Here is a 19,736-nt window from a genome sequence, read left to right as displayed (position 1 = left end):
ATTAGAGTTTTTAAATCAATAAGGTAAAAATGTACTTGGATAACAAGGCCAGTCTACAGTTCTCTGATATATTCTTATATCTGATGTGCTTCACAAAAGTTGGGGAAATTTTATTGGGTACTGTCTAAAAAGAATTAACACTATCTCACTACCAAAAGTAATATAATGTGCTTAATATTTAGGTTGGCATTCATCAGTAATGATTACAGATTATTTAATAAGTAATTGTCCATAATATGAGAGAAATAAATGCATAGCTCTTTAAATTGTAATGTTCAGAATCTACTATAAATTGCTGTTTCAGGCTTCTTTATTTTAGCTGAGTTCTTTAAAATATTTTAATCAAAATTATCCTTTTTTAGAAGCCTTTACTTCTACTTAGCTTTTCCCTACATACAATATTTTTAAAATGTATTCATGCAATATAAATGGCTATGCCAACAGGCCAACTGAAATTTAGAAAAACCTACAAAAAACTCCTCCATCAAGTATACTATTTTTAGATTTTTAAATGCCAAATTTTTTGGTTTGTACTACAGAGGTCAAGAGAAGAGACGCTTGCCATCTTAGTATTACTAAGTAATACTTAATAATACTACTGTCATGATACACTAAATGTATATACTACCATAGACTTGAAATCAATCATAAAATAGACTAGAAGCAATTAAATGCCAATAACCCATGATAAGGGATATTTTAAGCTTCTCAACATTTTTAAAAGTCAGAATTTTAGCAAGGATGGCATTGATCAGTGTTGTATGTAATTATAAATCAAATACCAGAAAATAGTCTTAATTTTACTGCAAGAAATTCAGCAGAAAAGTTAAGGGATACTGCTTGCTACTCAGAACAAGATCAATATTTGTCACATGTTCTCATTGATGTCTATCTAATATTGCTTGTCTAATGCTTTGTTAGTCATTTCACCTTAAGAATTAAAAACTATCTCAGAAACTAGAAAAATTATGGTATAATGACTGAAATGTGGGTTTCAATAAGCAATATGCTACAGGCATCAAGGGAACATCAGCTTCCATGCAACTGTTCTAACCAAATTAACCTGATACAAGATGACACTTGTGAGCAATTTAAAAAATACAGCAAATAAAGTACAGCTGCAAATTAAAACACCAAGGCTACTAAAAGTACAGAATTGACAATTAAAGAACCAGAAAGGATGTAAGGATCACCTAGCCCAGATAAAACATTTTAGAGATGAGGAAAAATCAAGTTCCAAAAGAGTTAAAGGATTTGTTCAAGGTCATACAGCCAGTTAGTGACAGATTAGAAGGTACAACATGAACCAAAATTTCCAAGTTAAAAATAAATAATACTCATAATAATACAGAACCATTATTTTATTTTGATGCAAGTTTAAAATTAAGTAAACTCACAACTTTGTATGGTTCAGCAAAGAGAGGAGAGTTAGGTGGGAAGGCTTCTTCACCCTGATGAATTTCCTGATTTCGCCTTTCCCTTTCTTTCATACGAAGCACATTCCGGTCTTCACGGTTCATGTTGCTATGAACAAAAACATAATATTCTATCATGGATAGAAAAGGAAGAGGGAGGGGAGATAAAATTACATCAGTTGTATTGAATATGTCTATTCAGTACTTAAAATTGGAGAGTTTATCACAGCTTCTCTCCTAAACAAGAAAGGACACTACCTAAGTATGACCATGAATTGATGAATATAGTTTCTATCTAGTCACTACAGAAACATGTTTCACTAGTGAATTTTATATGGTAATTTACACATGAAGTCATAACCCAGAACTGTCCAACCCCTCCATCAACACACTTTCCACTTAATAAGGGAATTTGCAAAAGGGAATTTGCTATAAAATGTGATTTCTCTAAATTCTGAAGGAAGGCACCACTGAAACCCAATTTACCACTATTTACTATTTATTATGCTTCTAGGTTTTCTTCTTAATCTCCTAACTTTTATTTTTCACTAACTGAATTATAACCACACACACCCCCTCCACCCCCTTCCCTTTTCCCCATGTCCCCACAGGCCAGTGCTTGTTCTCTACTTTTCATCTACCTTATTTTGATTTCTTTTTGTTCCCAACACAGCTTCCTTGATGTCCATCCTGTATGGCAGTTTGACCTCAGCTTTGCTGTTGTTCTAGATTCCCTAAAAAACGACATTTCTGCTCTAAATACATTAATATTTCAATGAATAGCAAAACTGGAGCATCTAATCCAGGTTTCTTGGGGTTGGTAGGGGAATGGGACACAATAAAGCAATTTTCTCCAAAATTATCTTGTATTAATAATATCATTAGATTTTTTTTAAATTTATTTTTACTTTAAAGGAGAAGATCTTTTGATTTCTTTAACTGTTTGACATGTTCTGATTCTTCTAAGAACAGAACAAGGGGAGACAGCAGAAAGGATTTAGGTAAGAGAGATAACTAAAAGAGTAATTGGAATGGATTACCAAGGGAGACTGGGAGGCTCTGTGCAACCTACTTCCCTGAAAAATCTTTAACCACTTGTCCTGGTTTTATTAGGGACAGCCCTGCTAAAGGCAAAGATAAAGACCAGGCAATTCTACTCTTGTGCTATATATACTTAATCTAATAAGAAAAACTGTGTCTCTTTTGTAGTAAAAGAAAGTTAAGAAACTAAAAAATAGGGGAATTAATAGCATTCAATTGAACATAGTTTCAGGTGGTCAGTATTAGAAAATAAAAATACTTATTAGTTTCACAATATTTAATTCTGTCTAAATATAGCCATTTTATGTAACCATTTATTAAAACTGCCCTTCAAAAAACTTTTGAATGAATATTTATTAAATATATTACCACAGTATTGGGATATAAACAAAATAAGTTTACAAATTCCTTGAATGCAGAGACAGTGTATTCTACTTCTTGGGTCTCCCAGTCCCTACCACAATGTCAAGCACACAGTAGCATTAATGAGCGCTTGCTGATTAACCGACTCCTTTAGGTTTGGAAGCTCTACTAAGGTTATTTTCTGTCAAATTAAAAAAAAAATTGCTACCTTCTGTAACTTTCTTAAAATAGCAGATGAGTTGAGGGAAAAGTTGAAAGCCTGATTTATCTGAATTTGCTTTGGGCATGACAAAAGTTTCTAAGTTATGAGAAACACTTTTTTGTTGAAATGTATCTAATATGCAATTGAATATTTTATTTATATTAAAAGTTTCATCAAAGTTATTTATGAAAATTTTCATTCCTTTTGGGGGCAGAGGGGAGAAAAATCACTGGTTATTTTTTTAATTAGTAAGAAGAGACCAAGTTGCCATTTTTAAAGACCTGCTTCTTTAACTAAATATGAAGATAACTCAATAAAACAACCTAATTTTTCCCTTCCTCTCTTAAAACAGTATTTTTATATAATTAACCTGAACTACTCATAATAAATTTTATGGAACTTGTGTTACATAGGAAAAATTTGACCAACAATGACCATATCTGATGATATCACAATCTGCATCCATTAAGTCTAGATAAAAAATAGCTTCTCTTTGGAATGAGCAAATAAAAACAATTGATCAAACTTTCATAGGGGATGGAAAGAGAATACAAACTGCTTGTGTTTCATGCCTCACCCATACCCCCACTTTATCCTAGCTTGAATTTTCTTGTAGTATTTTTGGGATGTCTACCCCAAGCATGTGAAAACTTCACCTGGTGGAATGGGCAGATTAGAGTAATTTTTTCCAATGGCCATAAAGACAGCTAAAGCAGGCAGATGCTGTGGAGCACTTAAAACTTGGTCAAACACTGAAGATGCCAAGGTCATTTACTGCATCCTGGGCCTTCACCAATCATCTTAACTTAAGAACACCCAAGTCTTCCTGTGTGGCCCTAGAAAAAAATCACTTAAGCCATTTACCTTAGTTTTCCTATCTGTAGAGTAGTTTTTGTAAGAAACAAATGAGATATTTGTAAAGTGTTTAGCACAGTGTCTGACACAGTTAGAAGCTTAAGAAAGGTTGGTCCCTTAACTCTTTCTCTGTCATTGCTCAAACGATATCCTTGCTATCAAAAGATAACCTACTGTTTAATTTTAAGTTGTCTAGAGCTAACTGGTTTCATCATATCAGTTTGAGAGACAAGATACTTTAACTTCAAGAATTAACGTTCAAGATTTTGAAGTAATCTCTTTTAGATAAGTTTCATTAGATATTTGCAGGTGTACTGTCTATGGTTATTTATAGATTAGCACAGAAAATACTTATTATTTGATGAAGCTCTATGTAGGTACTTGCTAAAAATTTTTGATGTCAGAGCTTTATTTAAGGTTTAAAAGCTTTTAAGTGCTATCTTAGTGACCAGTTAGTCTCCTGTATTACATAATCTCAAACTGCCATCTTGCAAAAAATATGCCTCTCCTCCTTCCTGTATTGATTAAATCAGTAACAAGAATGAGATCACACTAATAAAAGGGCATAAAATAAAAGGGGGCAGCTGGGTAGCTCAGTGGAGTGAGAGTCAGGCCTAGAGACAGGAGGTCCTAGGTTCAAACCCGGCCTCAGCCACTTCCCAGCTGTGTGACCCTGGGCAGGTCACTTGACCCCCATTGCCCACCCTTACCAATCTTCCACCTATGAGACAATACACCGAAGTACAAGGGTTTAAAAAAAAAAAAGGGCATAAATCCCACCAAGATGACTTTTTATAAGGGGGAGAGAGAAAGACCAGAGGAGAACAAAGAAAAAGTAAAGGATACAAAGCAAGACTTTTTCTCTTAAGCCAATTCACTACAGCACCTATCCTAATGAGAAGAAAATCTACTACAGTTTTCTTTTTTAGAGGTCTTATACAAAGTCCATACTGAGAGGTAAATTACAGTAAAGTTCTACATTACATGGAGAAATATGGAAAATAACATATTTTTAGAAACTACAGGAACATTAGATAAAAAGAAAAGCAATATTGTGTGCTACACACATTGTATATAACTTCAAAGACAAAGCACCAAGGCTAATCAGTAGTAGGCACTCTCAACATGAATGTTCAACTAAAGTAATACAAGCATTCTTACAACCAGCTAGAGATGACATTTTCTAGTAACATCTCATTACATTAATTATTAATTCATCCTAATATCATGTAAGTCAGACCTAGTTTAAATAGAACATCAAATTTGTTATTGTAACAAAAATATTTACCTGAAAGGTCTCATTTCTCAAATATATAAAGGACTGGGTCAAATGAATAAGAATACAAGTCATTCTCCAATTGACAAATGATCTAAGGATATGAACAAAGTAATTTTCAAATGATCAATAATCATATGAAAAATGTTCTAAATAACTCTTGATTAGAGAAATGCAAAATTAAAACACTAAGGTACCACCTCACCTATCAGACTGGCCAATATGACAGTAAAGGAATTTGTTAAAGGTTAGAGGGGATGTGGCAAAATTGGGACACTAATGGATTGCTGTTGGAACTGTGAACTGTAAACTGATCCAAACATTCTGGAGGACAATTTGGAACTATGCCCAAAGGGTTATAAAATAATGCATACCCTTTGATTTAGTAATACCACTTTCTAGGTCTATATCCCAAAGAGATTTAAAAAAAAGAGAAAGACCTAATTGCACAAAAATATTTACAGCAGCTCTTTTTTGATGGCAAAGAATTGGAAATTTAGGGGATGTTCATTAATTGAAGAATGGCTGGACAAATTGTAGTATATGATGGTGATAAAATAGTATTATGTTGTAAGAAATAATGAGCCGGATGATTTCAGAAAAAAGCTGGCAAGATTTGCATGAACTGATGCAGAGTGAAATAAGCAGAACCAGGAGAACATTGTACACAGTAACAACAATATTATACAATGATCAACTGATAAAGACTTAGCTACTCTCAGCAATACAATACCGGACAATTCTGAAAGACTTAAGACAAAGAATGCTATCCACCTCCAGAGAAAAAACAGAGTTGGAATGAAGATCAAAGCATACTATTTTTCATTTTAGGGTTTTGGTTTTATATGAGTTTTCTCTTACAATAATGGCCAACATGGAAGTAAGTTTTGTATGATGAAACATGTATAACTCATCAAATTACTTACCATCTCCAAGAGGGGTGAGGGAAGGGAAGGAGGAAGACAATTTGGATCTTGTAATTTCAGAAAATGTACGTTGAAAATTGTTATTACATGTAATAAAAAATGTACCTTTGAAATTTTGTTGCCTTGTTTATTTTTGTTTTTTGTTTTTAAAATTTACCTTCTGTCTTAGAAGATACCAAGTATTGGTTCCAAAGCAAAAGAGTGACAAGAGCAAGGCAACTGGGATTAAGTGATTCGCCCAGGTTCACACAGCTATAAGTGCCCACCTAGCTGTCTCTGATTTTGTTTTTAATACATTTTAAGGGGGCAGCTGGGTGGCTCAGTGGATTGAGAGTCAGACCTAGAGACAGGAGGTCCTAGGTTCAAATCTGACCTCAGGCACGTCCTAGCTGTGTGACCCTGAACAAGTCACTTAACCCCCCATTGCCTAGCCCTTACCATTCTTCTGCCTTGGAACTAATACAAAGTATTGATTCTAAGATGGAAGATAAAAAATACATTTTGGGACATTTAAAAAATAATTTTATTACTTTTGTTAAGGATATTTTCATATAAATCTTTCCATATTTCTTCATATTTTTATGTGGCATTTCTTACGGAAGAAATACTCATTTAACCCTGACAAATCCTCAAGTTTTTTATCTCTTTCAAAGACAAACTCCTACAAAGTTGCTATCTTTATCTCCTACATTTCCTCATCACTAATTTTTCAACCCCTTGCTAATTTCCAACCCCAAAATTTAATGAAACTGCTCTATAAATGGCTAAATCCAATAGCCTTTTCTCATTCTAAGATGTCTCTGCAACTTTTGACACTTTTATAGAGTATCCTTTCCTCCTCTAGCGATGATCTTCTTTCTCTACTTATCTGACTGCATTTGACAAATTCTTTTTGACTCCAGCCCATCAAGTAATGGACACGTTTTCCTAAGCTTCTGTCTTGGAGCCTCTTCTCTTTCTATACTCTTGTTGATTCTCATCAGTTCCCAAGAACTAATGATTCTGCAATATATATTCAGCCCTAAACTCTCTCTCTTTCAAAAATCTTCAGTGCCATATAGCCAAATGGCTTCTGGATATTTCCAATTAGTTGCTCAAGTAGCATCACGTAGCAACAAATCATTCATTCCAACCTAAACCTACTCCTCCTCCCAACTTCCCTATTTGAGTCAAAATTATCACCTCTGGCACAAAAACAGATCAACTAAAATCTTGGTGTGATTAGAAAGACCTAAGCTGGGAGACAAACTGATTCTACTCACATTTATGCCATTAACTTATTGAGTTATTTGGGGCATGGTTGCTTGCCTTCTCAATGGGTGGGGCAGAAATAGAATTTGGAATTTAAAAAAATTTTAAATGAATAAACAAAGAAATAAATAAGGGAAAAGAAAAAAAGAAAATGCACAAGACTAAATTTTTGGGGTTGGGGGTGGAGAAAAAGGTGGTTAAGTGGCTTGCCCAAGGCCACACAGTTAATATCTGAGGCTATATTAGAATTCAGGTCTTCCCTACTCCAGGCCTGGTGTCTATCCACCATGCCTATCAGACTGTATCTTGACGGAGAATCCAGAAAATGCCACATTAAGTTATTTGTTCAGCAAAGGGAGACATAAATGGAGGTCTGGGAATGGGTTAGGTCAGGAGTACTCAAAACTCAAGCACTCCTCTATTAGGGGAAAGGTTGTGCAACAGGGCAAGAGGAGGTACCAGAATCATACCAGCACATGAGGCACTGCAATGGGGAGAGATGCAAACTGGCAGTTTTATCACCTACTACCTAGTTCCAGGTCACAAATCTAGCACAGACTGAGGAGAAAACTTGCACAGGGGTTAGCATTCCAGGGTAGGGAGGTCCTAGATGGTGAACTGAAAAAGAAAGGGAGTTTAGAAACCAGGAGAAGCAGCAGCATACTTCAGAATACAGGGGGAAAATAAGGTCTCATTTCTAGTACCAACCTTAGCCTGCAGAGGAATAACAAAGGCAAGAAACTCAGACCAAAGCTTAGCCTACAATTTTGCCGCTCTGATATGAGTTTTGAGTACAAAAGCAGTCTTCTCTTCAAAAGCAGAGACCCAAACCCATCATAAAGAATTTGTAGAAAGAAGGGGCTGCATTCAAGACTTTGTCATGGATGAGGCCAATGTGGATATACTAAAGGTTTGGAGGAACATAACAAGAAAGCAGCAACAGGACCAGCCCAGACATTCCTTCCAAGAGTGTGGCAAAGCCTAACCTAGTATTAATTCCAAAGCCAAGAAGTAGCCTGGAAGAACAAGCAAACAAAAATCTGTCCCATCATAAAGAAGTATTGTGATGGCTGAGAAGCTCAAGACTCAAACCAGAAAAAAAGAATGACTCCAAAATACCTGCAAAGCTTTAGAGAAAAACACAGCTTGGGCACAAATTGAACTAGAATTCATTGAAGAGTGTTTAAATGAGTTTTTAAAACAAGTGTTTAAATGAAATGAGAGTGCTCAGGGAAAAAACTGGGGGGTAGGGGTGAGTTTTATAAAAGAATTGGAAAGGGTAAAATTAACAGCTTGGTATAAAAGGTACCAAAAAAACAAAAAACAAAAAAAAAAGAAACCCCTCATTCAAGCAATAAATCCATGAAAATGAGAACAGACCAAATAGAAGCCAAAGACTCCATGGGGGGAAAATATAAAAGAAACTTTAACTTGGGACAGCTTTGAAAGCTATTGCTGAATTTATCATATACTTTAAATGAAAAGCTATACATAAGACTGTTCCATGTAAAATCTGTTTTATTTTGTATACAAAAAACACTCATTTACTATAAATTCATAATTTTTTAAAAAGCACTGATCTGACTAGATCGCAAATCTTTAGTGGTTTTCTTTTGCCAGTAAAATACAAACTTCTCAACTTAGAATTTAACTACAACTCTACATACTGTGTTCTAGCCAAACTAGGCAATAAACTGTTTCCCACCCTCCATATTTTATCTCATAGGTCGTCTACTTTACCTTCACCTCATGAAAAAATATTTTCCTCAAGGTTCAAAAGGGGTGCTACCCCGCAAACAAAGTCTTTCTGACTCAGTTAAATGTTTTCTCTCTCCCCAAATTACTTTATACAGTATTTATTCATCTGGATATATTATCTCCCACCGCCTGGAAAACATAAGCTCTTTGAGGCCCAAGAAAAGTGCTTAATTACTCTTTGTTAAACTCAAAAGTTTCATATTGCCATATCACAATTTATCAACTATTACTTAACAACTGGACATGTTCTTTCCAGATTTTTATCACCATTACCAACAAAATTTATGGCTATTTTATATAGTAGTTGTTTTCTTGTTGATAATATCCTTTAGCTACTCCTACCAATGGCAATACTTTGTCATATGTATGAAATCACCATATAAATGCAGCCAAACTACTTTCTATAAAGCTTATTGCCACTACTACAATGTTGAGTGATCTGTGAATTATTTCAACCATTCTGAAATACTGATTTAGTTGGCTTTGCTTTATAATTCTACTTTGATGCAAATAAAGGTTCAGTGGGTATATAGGAGATGGGACATTGATAAAAAATGATTATGGCAAGAGATAAAAAAGATAACCATAAAACAAAGGGGAAAAAAGCATGCACCAATTTACACATGCCCTACAGATGTAATTGAAGATACCTCAGGAGGCCATTTAGTACAATCTCTTCTTCAATACAAACATGCCTTCATGGTCATAGACTGCATGAAGCATTCCAGAGAATGGAATCCCACTAATTCTAAAGTGTTAGTTCTTTCACCTAGGACTGTTACCATCCAAAAATCTGACCCTTAATTACATCATTGATTTTGAGATGAAACATAACTGTGATTTCTTTTATATGTGAAAATACCAATAAGGAAACCTGCCTTACCTGTGTAGCACTAGGATTCTTCTGCATACTACTGTTTCTTCCTCAGAAAAAACCTCATCATAGCTTAACACTAGTTTTCAGGATCACTCTTCCCATTTCTCCTTTGTGTCACATTTTCATCCTTTAATCTCTTGACACATATCAAGTTTTCCTTCTGAATTTCAGACATTTTTTTCTTCCCCACTTTCACATGAAAGTCTTTCTTCCATTTTTTTTTTTTTAATTTTTTTTTATTTTAAACCCTTAACTTCTATGTATTGACTTATTGGTGGAAGAGTGGTAAGGGTGGGCTATGGGGGTCAAGTGACTTGCCCAGGGTCACACAGCTGGGAAGTGGCTGAGGCCGGGTTTGAACCTAGGACCTCCTGTCTCTAGGCTTGACTCTCAATCCACTGAGCTACCCAGCTGCCCCCCTTTCTTCCATTTTTTAAGTTGAATTTGCCTAATAACCAACCATGAGAGTAAAGAGATGTTCCTCGAGTCTCTTAACCTTCTCTTTGAGGTGGGAAATAATGACTATAGCTTAAATTTTTCAATATAAATTCAGGTGGCTATGGCAGAAATACCAACACAGCATAGGCCGAACGTTTTATCAAGTAAATAAGTGAGTACACTTAAATTTTAAATGATAGCAATGACCTGGTTTCTGTGCCAGTAAGGGATTGTTGTGATTTACTAGGGCTATACAATAACTGTCTCAGAAAATTTTCATGGGCTTACATTATATACTCCTTTAAGGTCTGGAAGCCAATTCTACAAACAGTAAGAATAGGTCTCTTTGTATTTATTATTTCTTTGAACATGCCCCATCTTGATATGTAAATCTAGCTGGAAAACTTGCAAATAAGAACTTTGTGATTCATCTAGGAGTAATGTGAAACATGTTACTGCTATTTTGGGGAAAGAAAAACAATTTATACAGCCTATTTCATTCTCAGTAAAATTCACACTTCATAAAAATAGCACACACTTTTGCAGGTTGCTGCAAAACTCTGATTTCCAAATTTGTTGGAAGTGAAATTCTCAATTCTGTCTTGCTGGTAGTTCCCCTATATGATAAACTACACGTGGGAACATTCAGAGCATTAACCTTCTCTATTCATTAGCATCTTCTTAGCCACCCACAATCTCCTTTCTCTTGTGTTACTGCCTCCATCTCTGGCTCAAACTAAATGCAATTATCCAGATGTGGCTTGACAAAAACAGTGTTCAAGGCAGCTATTATCTCCTTCATTTTGGACATTATACTTCTGTTTTCTTGATGAAGAGAGGGAGAGGTAGTACAATGGTATTAATTTTTTAAAAAAGAATGAGTGTCAATCAATCATTTAAAAAAGTAAGAAGAGAAAAGGAAACTCAGACAAGCAAGAGAGTGATGGAACTACCCTACCATGTTAAATCTGAATGATATTAAAAAACAAACAAACAAGTTTCACATAGTGAAATAAAAGATAAAATGTATATAAGTTTATGTATAGAATATATAACAAATGTTTAAGTATCATATATTCTTTGTGTGTTTTTTTTACATAAGAAAATGTTGATGCTAGTTAAGTTCATAAAAGTTAATTTTTTAATTTTTATTTTTAAGACTGGTCCACTCTCTCTTGCCCAGGTTAGGAGTGTAGGGGCTACTCACAAGCTTGACTTTGACTCTATAATTATAGACATGCCATGCCTATTATTATTATTTTTAAAAGAAATACAGCTTCCTTTTCTAAGTACTTGCAAGCTGAAAAAACTGAAAAAATTTTACTAGGAATGTAATTTACGGATTCTGATTCTGCCTCCTTCCCTTTTAGGAAAAAATGAGGCTTTTGCCTTACTGCAGAGCCCTTTCTCCAAGGCCACAGAAAGTAGCTCAGGAATGACTGCTCTAGATCATACTTCACTCTGATCTATTGAAGAACTCACTAAAGCCAGCAAGATGATATCCAACTGTCCTTGCTCATCCTAGATTTTTCCTTGCTAATAACCATTTTGTTTCTATCAGCTAAATAACATTCCATCTCCCATCCCTGTACCTTTGTACAAACTGTAACCCATACTTAGCAAGCATATCTTCCTATCTTTTCCACTTCTTAAAACCCTATGGGGGGGAGGGAGAGGTCAGGGGCTGAAGGGGAAAGTAAGAATATGAATCATGTAACCATGATAACTTTTCTAAAAAATAAAAAAAAACCCTCATTCCCTCAGCACTCACCTTAGCTGCCACTTCCTACCTGAAGCCTATCCTAATCCCCCATTTGCTATATGTTCTTTACATCTTGTTTTATATTGACATATTACAGCACAATGTCAGGCTGGGGAGTTTCCGTTTTTGTCTTTGTATCCTCAGTGCCTAGCAAAGTATTTGACAGATGTCAGGTATTGCTAAATGTTTACTGAAGCTCCAAAGATCATTCTCCTTGGAAGCAAAAAGAGAAGGAAAATAAGAATTGAAGAATCCAGACTTCTCACCATTCTTATCATCTGTGCCTTGAACAGTGGTATCATTCCTTGTTTCAAGCAAGCAAATTTATTTAGTGTTTACTATGTGCCAGGTCTTGTGCTTAGTGCTGGATATATTAAAAAAAAAAACAAAACAATAACAAAATATCCCTGTCCTCAAGAAGCTTACATTTTAATAATAAGAGTCATAAAAAGTAACCATAGAAGGGAAGGCACTAACAGGGTGGCTCAGAAAGGAAGAAGCACAATATTCCAGGTACTCAGGTGAATAATAATTGGTGAAAAGAGATGGAAGTGGATAATAACCGAAAGGTTTGAAAATTCTTCCTTTTCAAGAAACAACTTCTCTTTGTCACATCTCATACAATCCTCCAGAAAGCCAGCAAGTCTTTCTGTTGTTATCAAGTGAATAGGCAGCAAAGCTGTCATCATCACCAATTATCATCATCATCAATAAGAAGCAGCATTTATTAAGAATCCATGTGGGGAACAGCTGGACTGAGAGCCAGGCCTAGAGATAGGAGATACTGGGTTCAAATTTGGTCTCATACACTTTCTAGCTGTGTGACCCTGAGCAAGTCAGTTAGCTGCCATAGTGTAACCTTTACCATTCTTCTACCACAGACTAATACAAGTATCATTTCTAAGATAGAAGGTAAAGATTTAATTAAAAAAAAAAAAAGCCTATGTGTCAGGTACTGTGTGAAGTGGGATTAACAAAAACAAAAACAAACAAACAAAAAAAACACCACCACTACCACCAGTTTTCCTATTCTCAGGGAGCTCCCAGGGCTGCTTTACTTTGCTTCCTACTTTTCCTACTTATTCTCACAAGATCCTCACTTAGTTTGTGACAGAGCTAACACGCACCTGTTCCCTGTCACTGTGGCAAGTATTGTGATATATAAGAGTCCCTACTGGTTATTACATTTCTAATCAGGTCACTGACACCAGACTACCGTGACTGAAACATGATCTAAATGTTACTTTACTAATGCTGTAACAAAAGAGCTATTATATAAGACAAACACTCACATAATTTGACCTCGACTTTAGATTTCAGATTCCTGCAATCATTATGGGCTCTCAAGCATACTAAAATTATCAGTCATTATTTCTAATACTATTTATTGCATATTTGTAGAGAAAAAAGAAGTTTTGCTATGGCTTTCAAGTTTTAGTTGGCACAAGATTTAATATCTCAGTACATATGCTTAAGTGCTGTGAATTAGCCCACACTTTCTGGAAAATAATTTGGAACTATGTCAGAAAAGTTACTAAACTGAATGTCAACTCAGAAATTCCACTATGTTCCAAGGAGGTGATTGATGGCAAGATTCACATACACAAAAACATTCATGAACATGAAAAAAGAATGCATGAACAAATTAAGGCATATGAATGTAATGGAATATTACTGACTCGTAAAGAATGACGGCTGTTAATAGTTATTATTAGTAACACTGGCTCTGGAATAAGAAGACAGGTTCAAATCCCACCTCTGATATTTTCTATGTTCCTGACTTGGGTCTCGGATTCCTCAACTGTCAAATGAGCGGACTGAACTAGATGAACTCCAAGATCTCTTCTGACTCTACTTCTATGATCCTATTACCCTAAAATGTATAGAAACATGAGAAGACTGCTATGAAATGATGAAAAATTTAAAAAGCAAAGCCAAAAAACAATACACACAAACACTACTAAAACAAGGTAAGTAAAAATAACATGGAAAAGTCACAAAACTCTGGTCAAATACAACGGTCAGCATTAGTTTTCAAATGTTCCAAGTTAAAGGACACATATCTCTCTTTTTTGTTTGTTGTTGTTTAGTGATTTCAATCATGTGCAACTCTTTCATGACCCCATTTGGGGTTTTCTTAGAAAAGATAGTGGAGTGGAGAAAAGATATTTTCTTATCCAGCTCATTTTATAGCTGAGGAAAATAGAAGTCAACAAGGTTTTAAGTGACTTGCTCAAGATTCCACAGCTATTAAGTATCTTGAGGCCAAATTTGAACTCGGAAAAAGGAGTCTTTCTGACTTCAAGCCTAGCCCTCTGACTTCAAGCTTAGCCCTCCATCCATTTTGCCACTTATTTGCCCTTCCTTTTTGTTAGATATTAATAAACTTTTTCAGAGAATTAACTTTGCAAGGTAGTTGGTTTAAGGCTTTGTTAGGTGGAATTTAAAATGCATCAAAATATTACAGAGAAAAATTATGTACAATCATTTAATGAAGACAACATTAAGAGACACTTGAACTCAGATGAATGGTAAATGGTAATGGTAAAAACTGGCACCAGAGGACAGACAGATAATATGCTATATATACTAGCAGGCAGGTAAAATTAAAAAAAAAAAAAAAAAAAAAAAAACATCCATCTTGGATGCCTTCCATCTTGGAGCCAAGAATGGTAAGGATAGGCAATGGAGGTCAAGTGACTTGCCCAGGGTCACACAGCTGGGAAGTGTCTGAGATCACATTTGAACCTAGGACCTCCTGTCTCTAGGCCTGGCTCTCAATCCACTGAGCTACCCAACTGCCCCCCAGACAGGTAATTTTATCAGTCAGGTTAGTTTGTTTTTTAGTTACAAGGGAGAGTTTGAGTTGACATTTATTTTACACTGAGGAAGGAGTACAGGAGTGTTATGGTTAAGAGGGAATACTAGAGTTAACAGCATGGAGAAAGTAGAAGGCAGAATAGGGTGTAGGGTAAAGAGTAAAATGGTTGTTTAGATGGAAGAAAAAAATACCTGAAGAAAATGGCTAGAAGGTTGGAAAGGTAGTTTTAAACCAAGTTGTTAGATGGCCTTGAATCAGCTGTCTACAATCTATTCAGCTGGTAAAGGGCACAGAGTCCTCCTTCTTTCCCCTTGGTGACAAAAAATGAAATCATTTCTATTCCTCTTCAAACTATCCTTTGTGACTGGCTCCTCCCATTTGTTTACAATCAGATATTCTTAATCTTTAAATTTTCCCTTGCTCCTTTTGCTCTTTTCATCTACGGCCCCATCTCTTTCTTCTCCCTTTTACTGCTAACTTTCTGAAAGTGTCTATACCTAAAAACTTCATATCCTCAATACTGACTTTAAATCCTTGCAAATCTAGTTCCTATTCCTACCATTCTAGTGAAACTGTATTCTTCAGGACAAATAACATCCTTAAAAAGGCAATTCTAGTGGCTTTTTTTCAGTACTTATTCTCTGACCACCTCCTTCAAGCTTTTAACACTGCTGATCAACCTCCCCAACCCCAACCTCCAATGAAAAATTTCTACTTTGGCTTCAGGGGCATTTCAAACCCACTATGTTTAAAATGGATTTTTAATCCTGAATTTGCCCCTCCCATCTGTCTTCAATTTCTTTATGTAGTTCCATTATTCATTGAGGTAGCCATATCTGAAATTTTGGGGTTATCTCTGCCTTGCTTCTAGAGTCAGTAACTAAGTCCTCTTCAACATCTCTTGTATCTGCCTTACTTCTCTGTTCCCACTAGCATCAATCCAATATAAGTTTCAGTTACTACTCACATGATATTACTATTATAAAAACCTCCTTACACATTTCTCAGTCAACAAGCATTTAAATTTTCACTATATGCCAGGCTGGATGCTATGGACTGAGGATAACAAAGAAAGGGGCACACATTCACGTGTTTGTGCATATATATATATACACACCCCATCTCTCTCACTCACACACACACACACACACACACACACACACACACACACACACTCTCTCTCTCTCTCTCTCTCTCTCTCTCTCTCTCTCTCTCTCTCTCTCTCTCTCCTCCCACATTCAAGAAGCTCATATCTTAATGGTAAAGACAACACATTACAAAACTAGGTACATATAACATATATACAGAATACATAGAATTTAATCTCAGAGATAAAGGCCAACTTGAAGGACACAGGATCTTCTATAGAAAGTGAGATTTAAGCTAATGGTTAAAGGAAGCCAAAGAAACTAAAAATCAAAGGTGAGAAGGAAGAGCATTCCATGCATAGAAGACTGTCCGTACAAAGCCATGGAAATGAGAGATGGACTGTTGTCTGCAGGGAATAGAAAATAGGCTACTATAGTAGGATAAATTTGGGGAGGGGAGTAAAGAATAAGAGACTAGAAAGGCAAGGAAGAGTCCAGATTGTAAAAAGTTTTAAATGCTCAACAGAAGATTTTGTATTTGACCTTGAAGGTTATAGGCAGTTGTGGATTAAGTAGGAGGTTGTGGAGGTGTCACAATTAAATCTACACTTCAGGAAAATCACCTTGCAGCTGAGTGAAGGATGAGGTAAAATGGGGAGAGAGACTAGGGCAGGGTGACTAATTAAAAGGCTATTGCAATAGTCCATATTAAAGGTGACTAGGGCTCATTCAAAAGTGGGGGATATGTGAATGGAAAAGGGGATGTCTATGAAAGATGCTATAAAAAAATAGAATGGGCAAGGTCTGGCAAAGGAATGATAATATAGAGTGAGGAATCAAGGATGACACTGAGGAGATGCTAATGATTCTATTGGGAAGATGAGAAGTTATGGTATTTTAACTGGGGGGTAGGGGGAGAGAATAAGTTCTGTTTTGTACATATTGAATTTAAGATGGCAGTTGATGATTTGATCATTGCTTAGGAGTAAAGCTAGTGGGAGGGACACAGACACTTAAGAATCATTTTCATGGAACTGATCCTTCAATCCTTGAGAGCAGGTAAGACTTTCAAATGAGAAAGTATTGGGAGTGGGGGGAAGGGCCTAGGACAGAGTCTTTGGGGACACTTAATGGGCATGATATAGATGATGATCTAGCAAAGAAGACTAAGATCCAGAAGAGAGCAATTTCTTAAAAACCTAGAAAGGAGAATGTCCAGGAGAAAAAGGTGATCACTTCACTTAAAACCCAGAAAAACACTGGCTTACTCGCAGGTATGATTTCCTATTTTCATAATCACAAATCATTACATAGATCATTTCTATGTCTTAAGAAAACTTGTAAATTCCTCCTTTTGGCAGTAAGTGTTTGTGATGGAAGAGGAGACCCAATAGTCTCAGTAAACCAATTCATTATCTAGAATTTTAGAACATTTAGCAAGTTCTTTCACAGAGCTGATGAGATTTTATGACCTTGCTAAGCAGAAAGTCCTAAGGAAACTCATAAAGGAAACACTATGTTACAGTAAGTTATTGTTATCCACTTTAAAGCAAAATATATTCTATTAAATATCTAACAATTTTTGAACAGTTTGACCACATTCTTTTAACAGCTCGATTAATAATCTATCAATATCTGGATTAGAAGGAAAGTTATCTTACTAACAACATTTCCCATAGAAAGGTTTACCAAATTTCACAATATAAGAAAAAATTTTAGAAGCACAATAATAGCATGCATAATATTATGTAGTGAAACAAAACTTATCGGGGGAAGGGTAGGAAGGTAGGGAGAATATCTGAATCCTAAAATGTCAGAAAACAATCAAATTTTGGTTCTACATGTATCTGAAAATTTAAATAAACTAAAACAAAAAACAAAATTATAACGATTTAAAAAAAGTAAATGGATGCTGAAGAAATGTAATCATTGATTTTAAGTAATTCTTTAGGGATTGAAAGGGTCGTAGATGGAAGATGATTACTATAGTTATGGCAGCATCAACATTAGGAATTTTAAAATATAAGAGGAATCATCTGGGGTTCTGGGTGTACGTATATGGTGCCTAGCAAGTTAGCTACATGTGGAGCTAGATTATGAGTTCTCTCAGTTTGGTATATGGGCATACTTCACAGAGATATTGTTTCCATACCACAATAAAGGAAATATCAGCCCCCCCAAAAAAAACTTATTATTCATTCATTTGATATCAATTTAATATGAATATATTTCCAAGTTATCTTACCTAGAAAATCATTCCTCTTATCATCTTTGACATTTTATACTAATCACATCTAAAACCCTGTACAGTTATCTAATATGAAGCAATTACATTTAAGAAATAACAATAATAACAATAATTAATATGTAGTGCCTATCATGTGCCAGGCACTATGCTAAGCACTGCACAATTTTCATATTATCTGATCCTCACAACAACCCTGAAAGGTGAGTGCTATGATTTATCTCCTTTACAGATTAGGAAACTGAGATAAACAGAAGTGAAGTCATTAAGTCCTGATTTACTTACAGAGGGTCGAACATCACAATTATCCTAATAGAAGAACACAACTCACTTAAAATGAGATTAGAATAAATTCGATCATATCTGGATCTATATTTACAAATGGATATTCCCAAGTGCCACTTATTGCTAGCACTTTACATTATAAGGCCTGCTACTTTCAGTTAGTCTCCTGCCAAAGATTTCAAGAGACAGTCTTGTATTATCACACTTCTTTTAAGATCCCTGAAGATTTTCTGAAACATGAAAATTGCAAATGTAACCTATTATATAATAATTAAATTACAAACACTAAGTAGAACTAAATAAGAACCAAGTAGACCTTTCAAGGACAAAATTTTAGTGTATCTTCAAATAAGTCCATTATGCAAATTCATGAACAGTTTCCATCACAAAGAATAACCACATCTTTCTCAAATCCTTCTGATTTCAAGAGACCAAATCCTCTCTCAAATTTCTTTCCAAAACTCAAAACCCTTTTTACTTTCAAACTCAACTTGCTTAAACTTTCTCTATAACATATCCCTCCAAAGGAATTTAATTAAAGCTCTTCAAAACTGAACTTCTCTAAAATAACCACTTGAACACATGGGTTGATGTGGACATGGTTGAGGATGTAGACACTAAATGACCACACCAATGTAACTATCAATAATATGTAAATATTCTTGACTGAACACACAGATTAAAACCAGTAGAAATGCATGGGTATGGGGGGGGGGGGAGTTTGAAGGGAGGAGTGAAGGGGAAAGTAAAAACAGGAATCATGTAACCATGGAAAATTTTTCTAAAAAAATAAAATATTTAAATCTGAAAAAAAAAAAAAAGGGGACAAAATTGGACTTCTCTTGGTCTCTTCATATTCTGATTCAATATTTCTCTTACTTTCTTAATTCCTCTAATCTTTATTTCCCAATTCCAGACTATCTATAAAACTTATCTCCACATCACCGAACTTTCCCTTTTTAGCATGTTTTTACTACAGAATAACAATTAATTATAATATTGCTGCCTTTGGGATTTGGGAAAGACTTTACATCTAGTTTACCTAAACAATTAAGTTCTTTTATATTATTTAGAGAAGAAAAATAGCAAAAACATCAAGACATTCTTTTACTTACTCTTTAATTATTCCCTGA

General features: G+C 35.1%; 1 protein-coding gene across 1 annotated transcript in view; it reads right to left on the bottom strand.

Moving 5' to 3' along the window:
- AFF4 (AF4/FMR2 family member 4) overlaps positions 1-19,736 on the bottom strand; it is a 79,437-nt gene that overhangs the window by 44,486 nt on the left and 15,215 nt on the right. Inside the window, exons 2-3 of the mRNA XM_044664655.1 lie at positions 2,057-2,149; positions 1,398-1,524 (exon numbers count right to left, since the gene is read on the bottom strand). Of these exons, the coding sequence (XP_044520590.1) occupies positions 1,398-1,520 (123 nt within the window). The 5' untranslated portion in view covers positions 1,521-1,524; positions 2,057-2,149. The remainder of the gene's footprint in view (positions 1-1,397; positions 1,525-2,056; positions 2,150-19,736) is intronic.

The sequence above is a fragment of the Gracilinanus agilis genome, chromosome 2 (genome assembly GCF_016433145.1).
Source record: "Gracilinanus agilis isolate LMUSP501 chromosome 2, AgileGrace, whole genome shotgun sequence".
Classification (NCBI taxonomy): domain Eukaryota; kingdom Metazoa; phylum Chordata; class Mammalia; order Didelphimorphia; family Didelphidae; genus Gracilinanus; species Gracilinanus agilis.
This window is presented reverse-complemented; position numbering and strand designations above follow the sequence as displayed.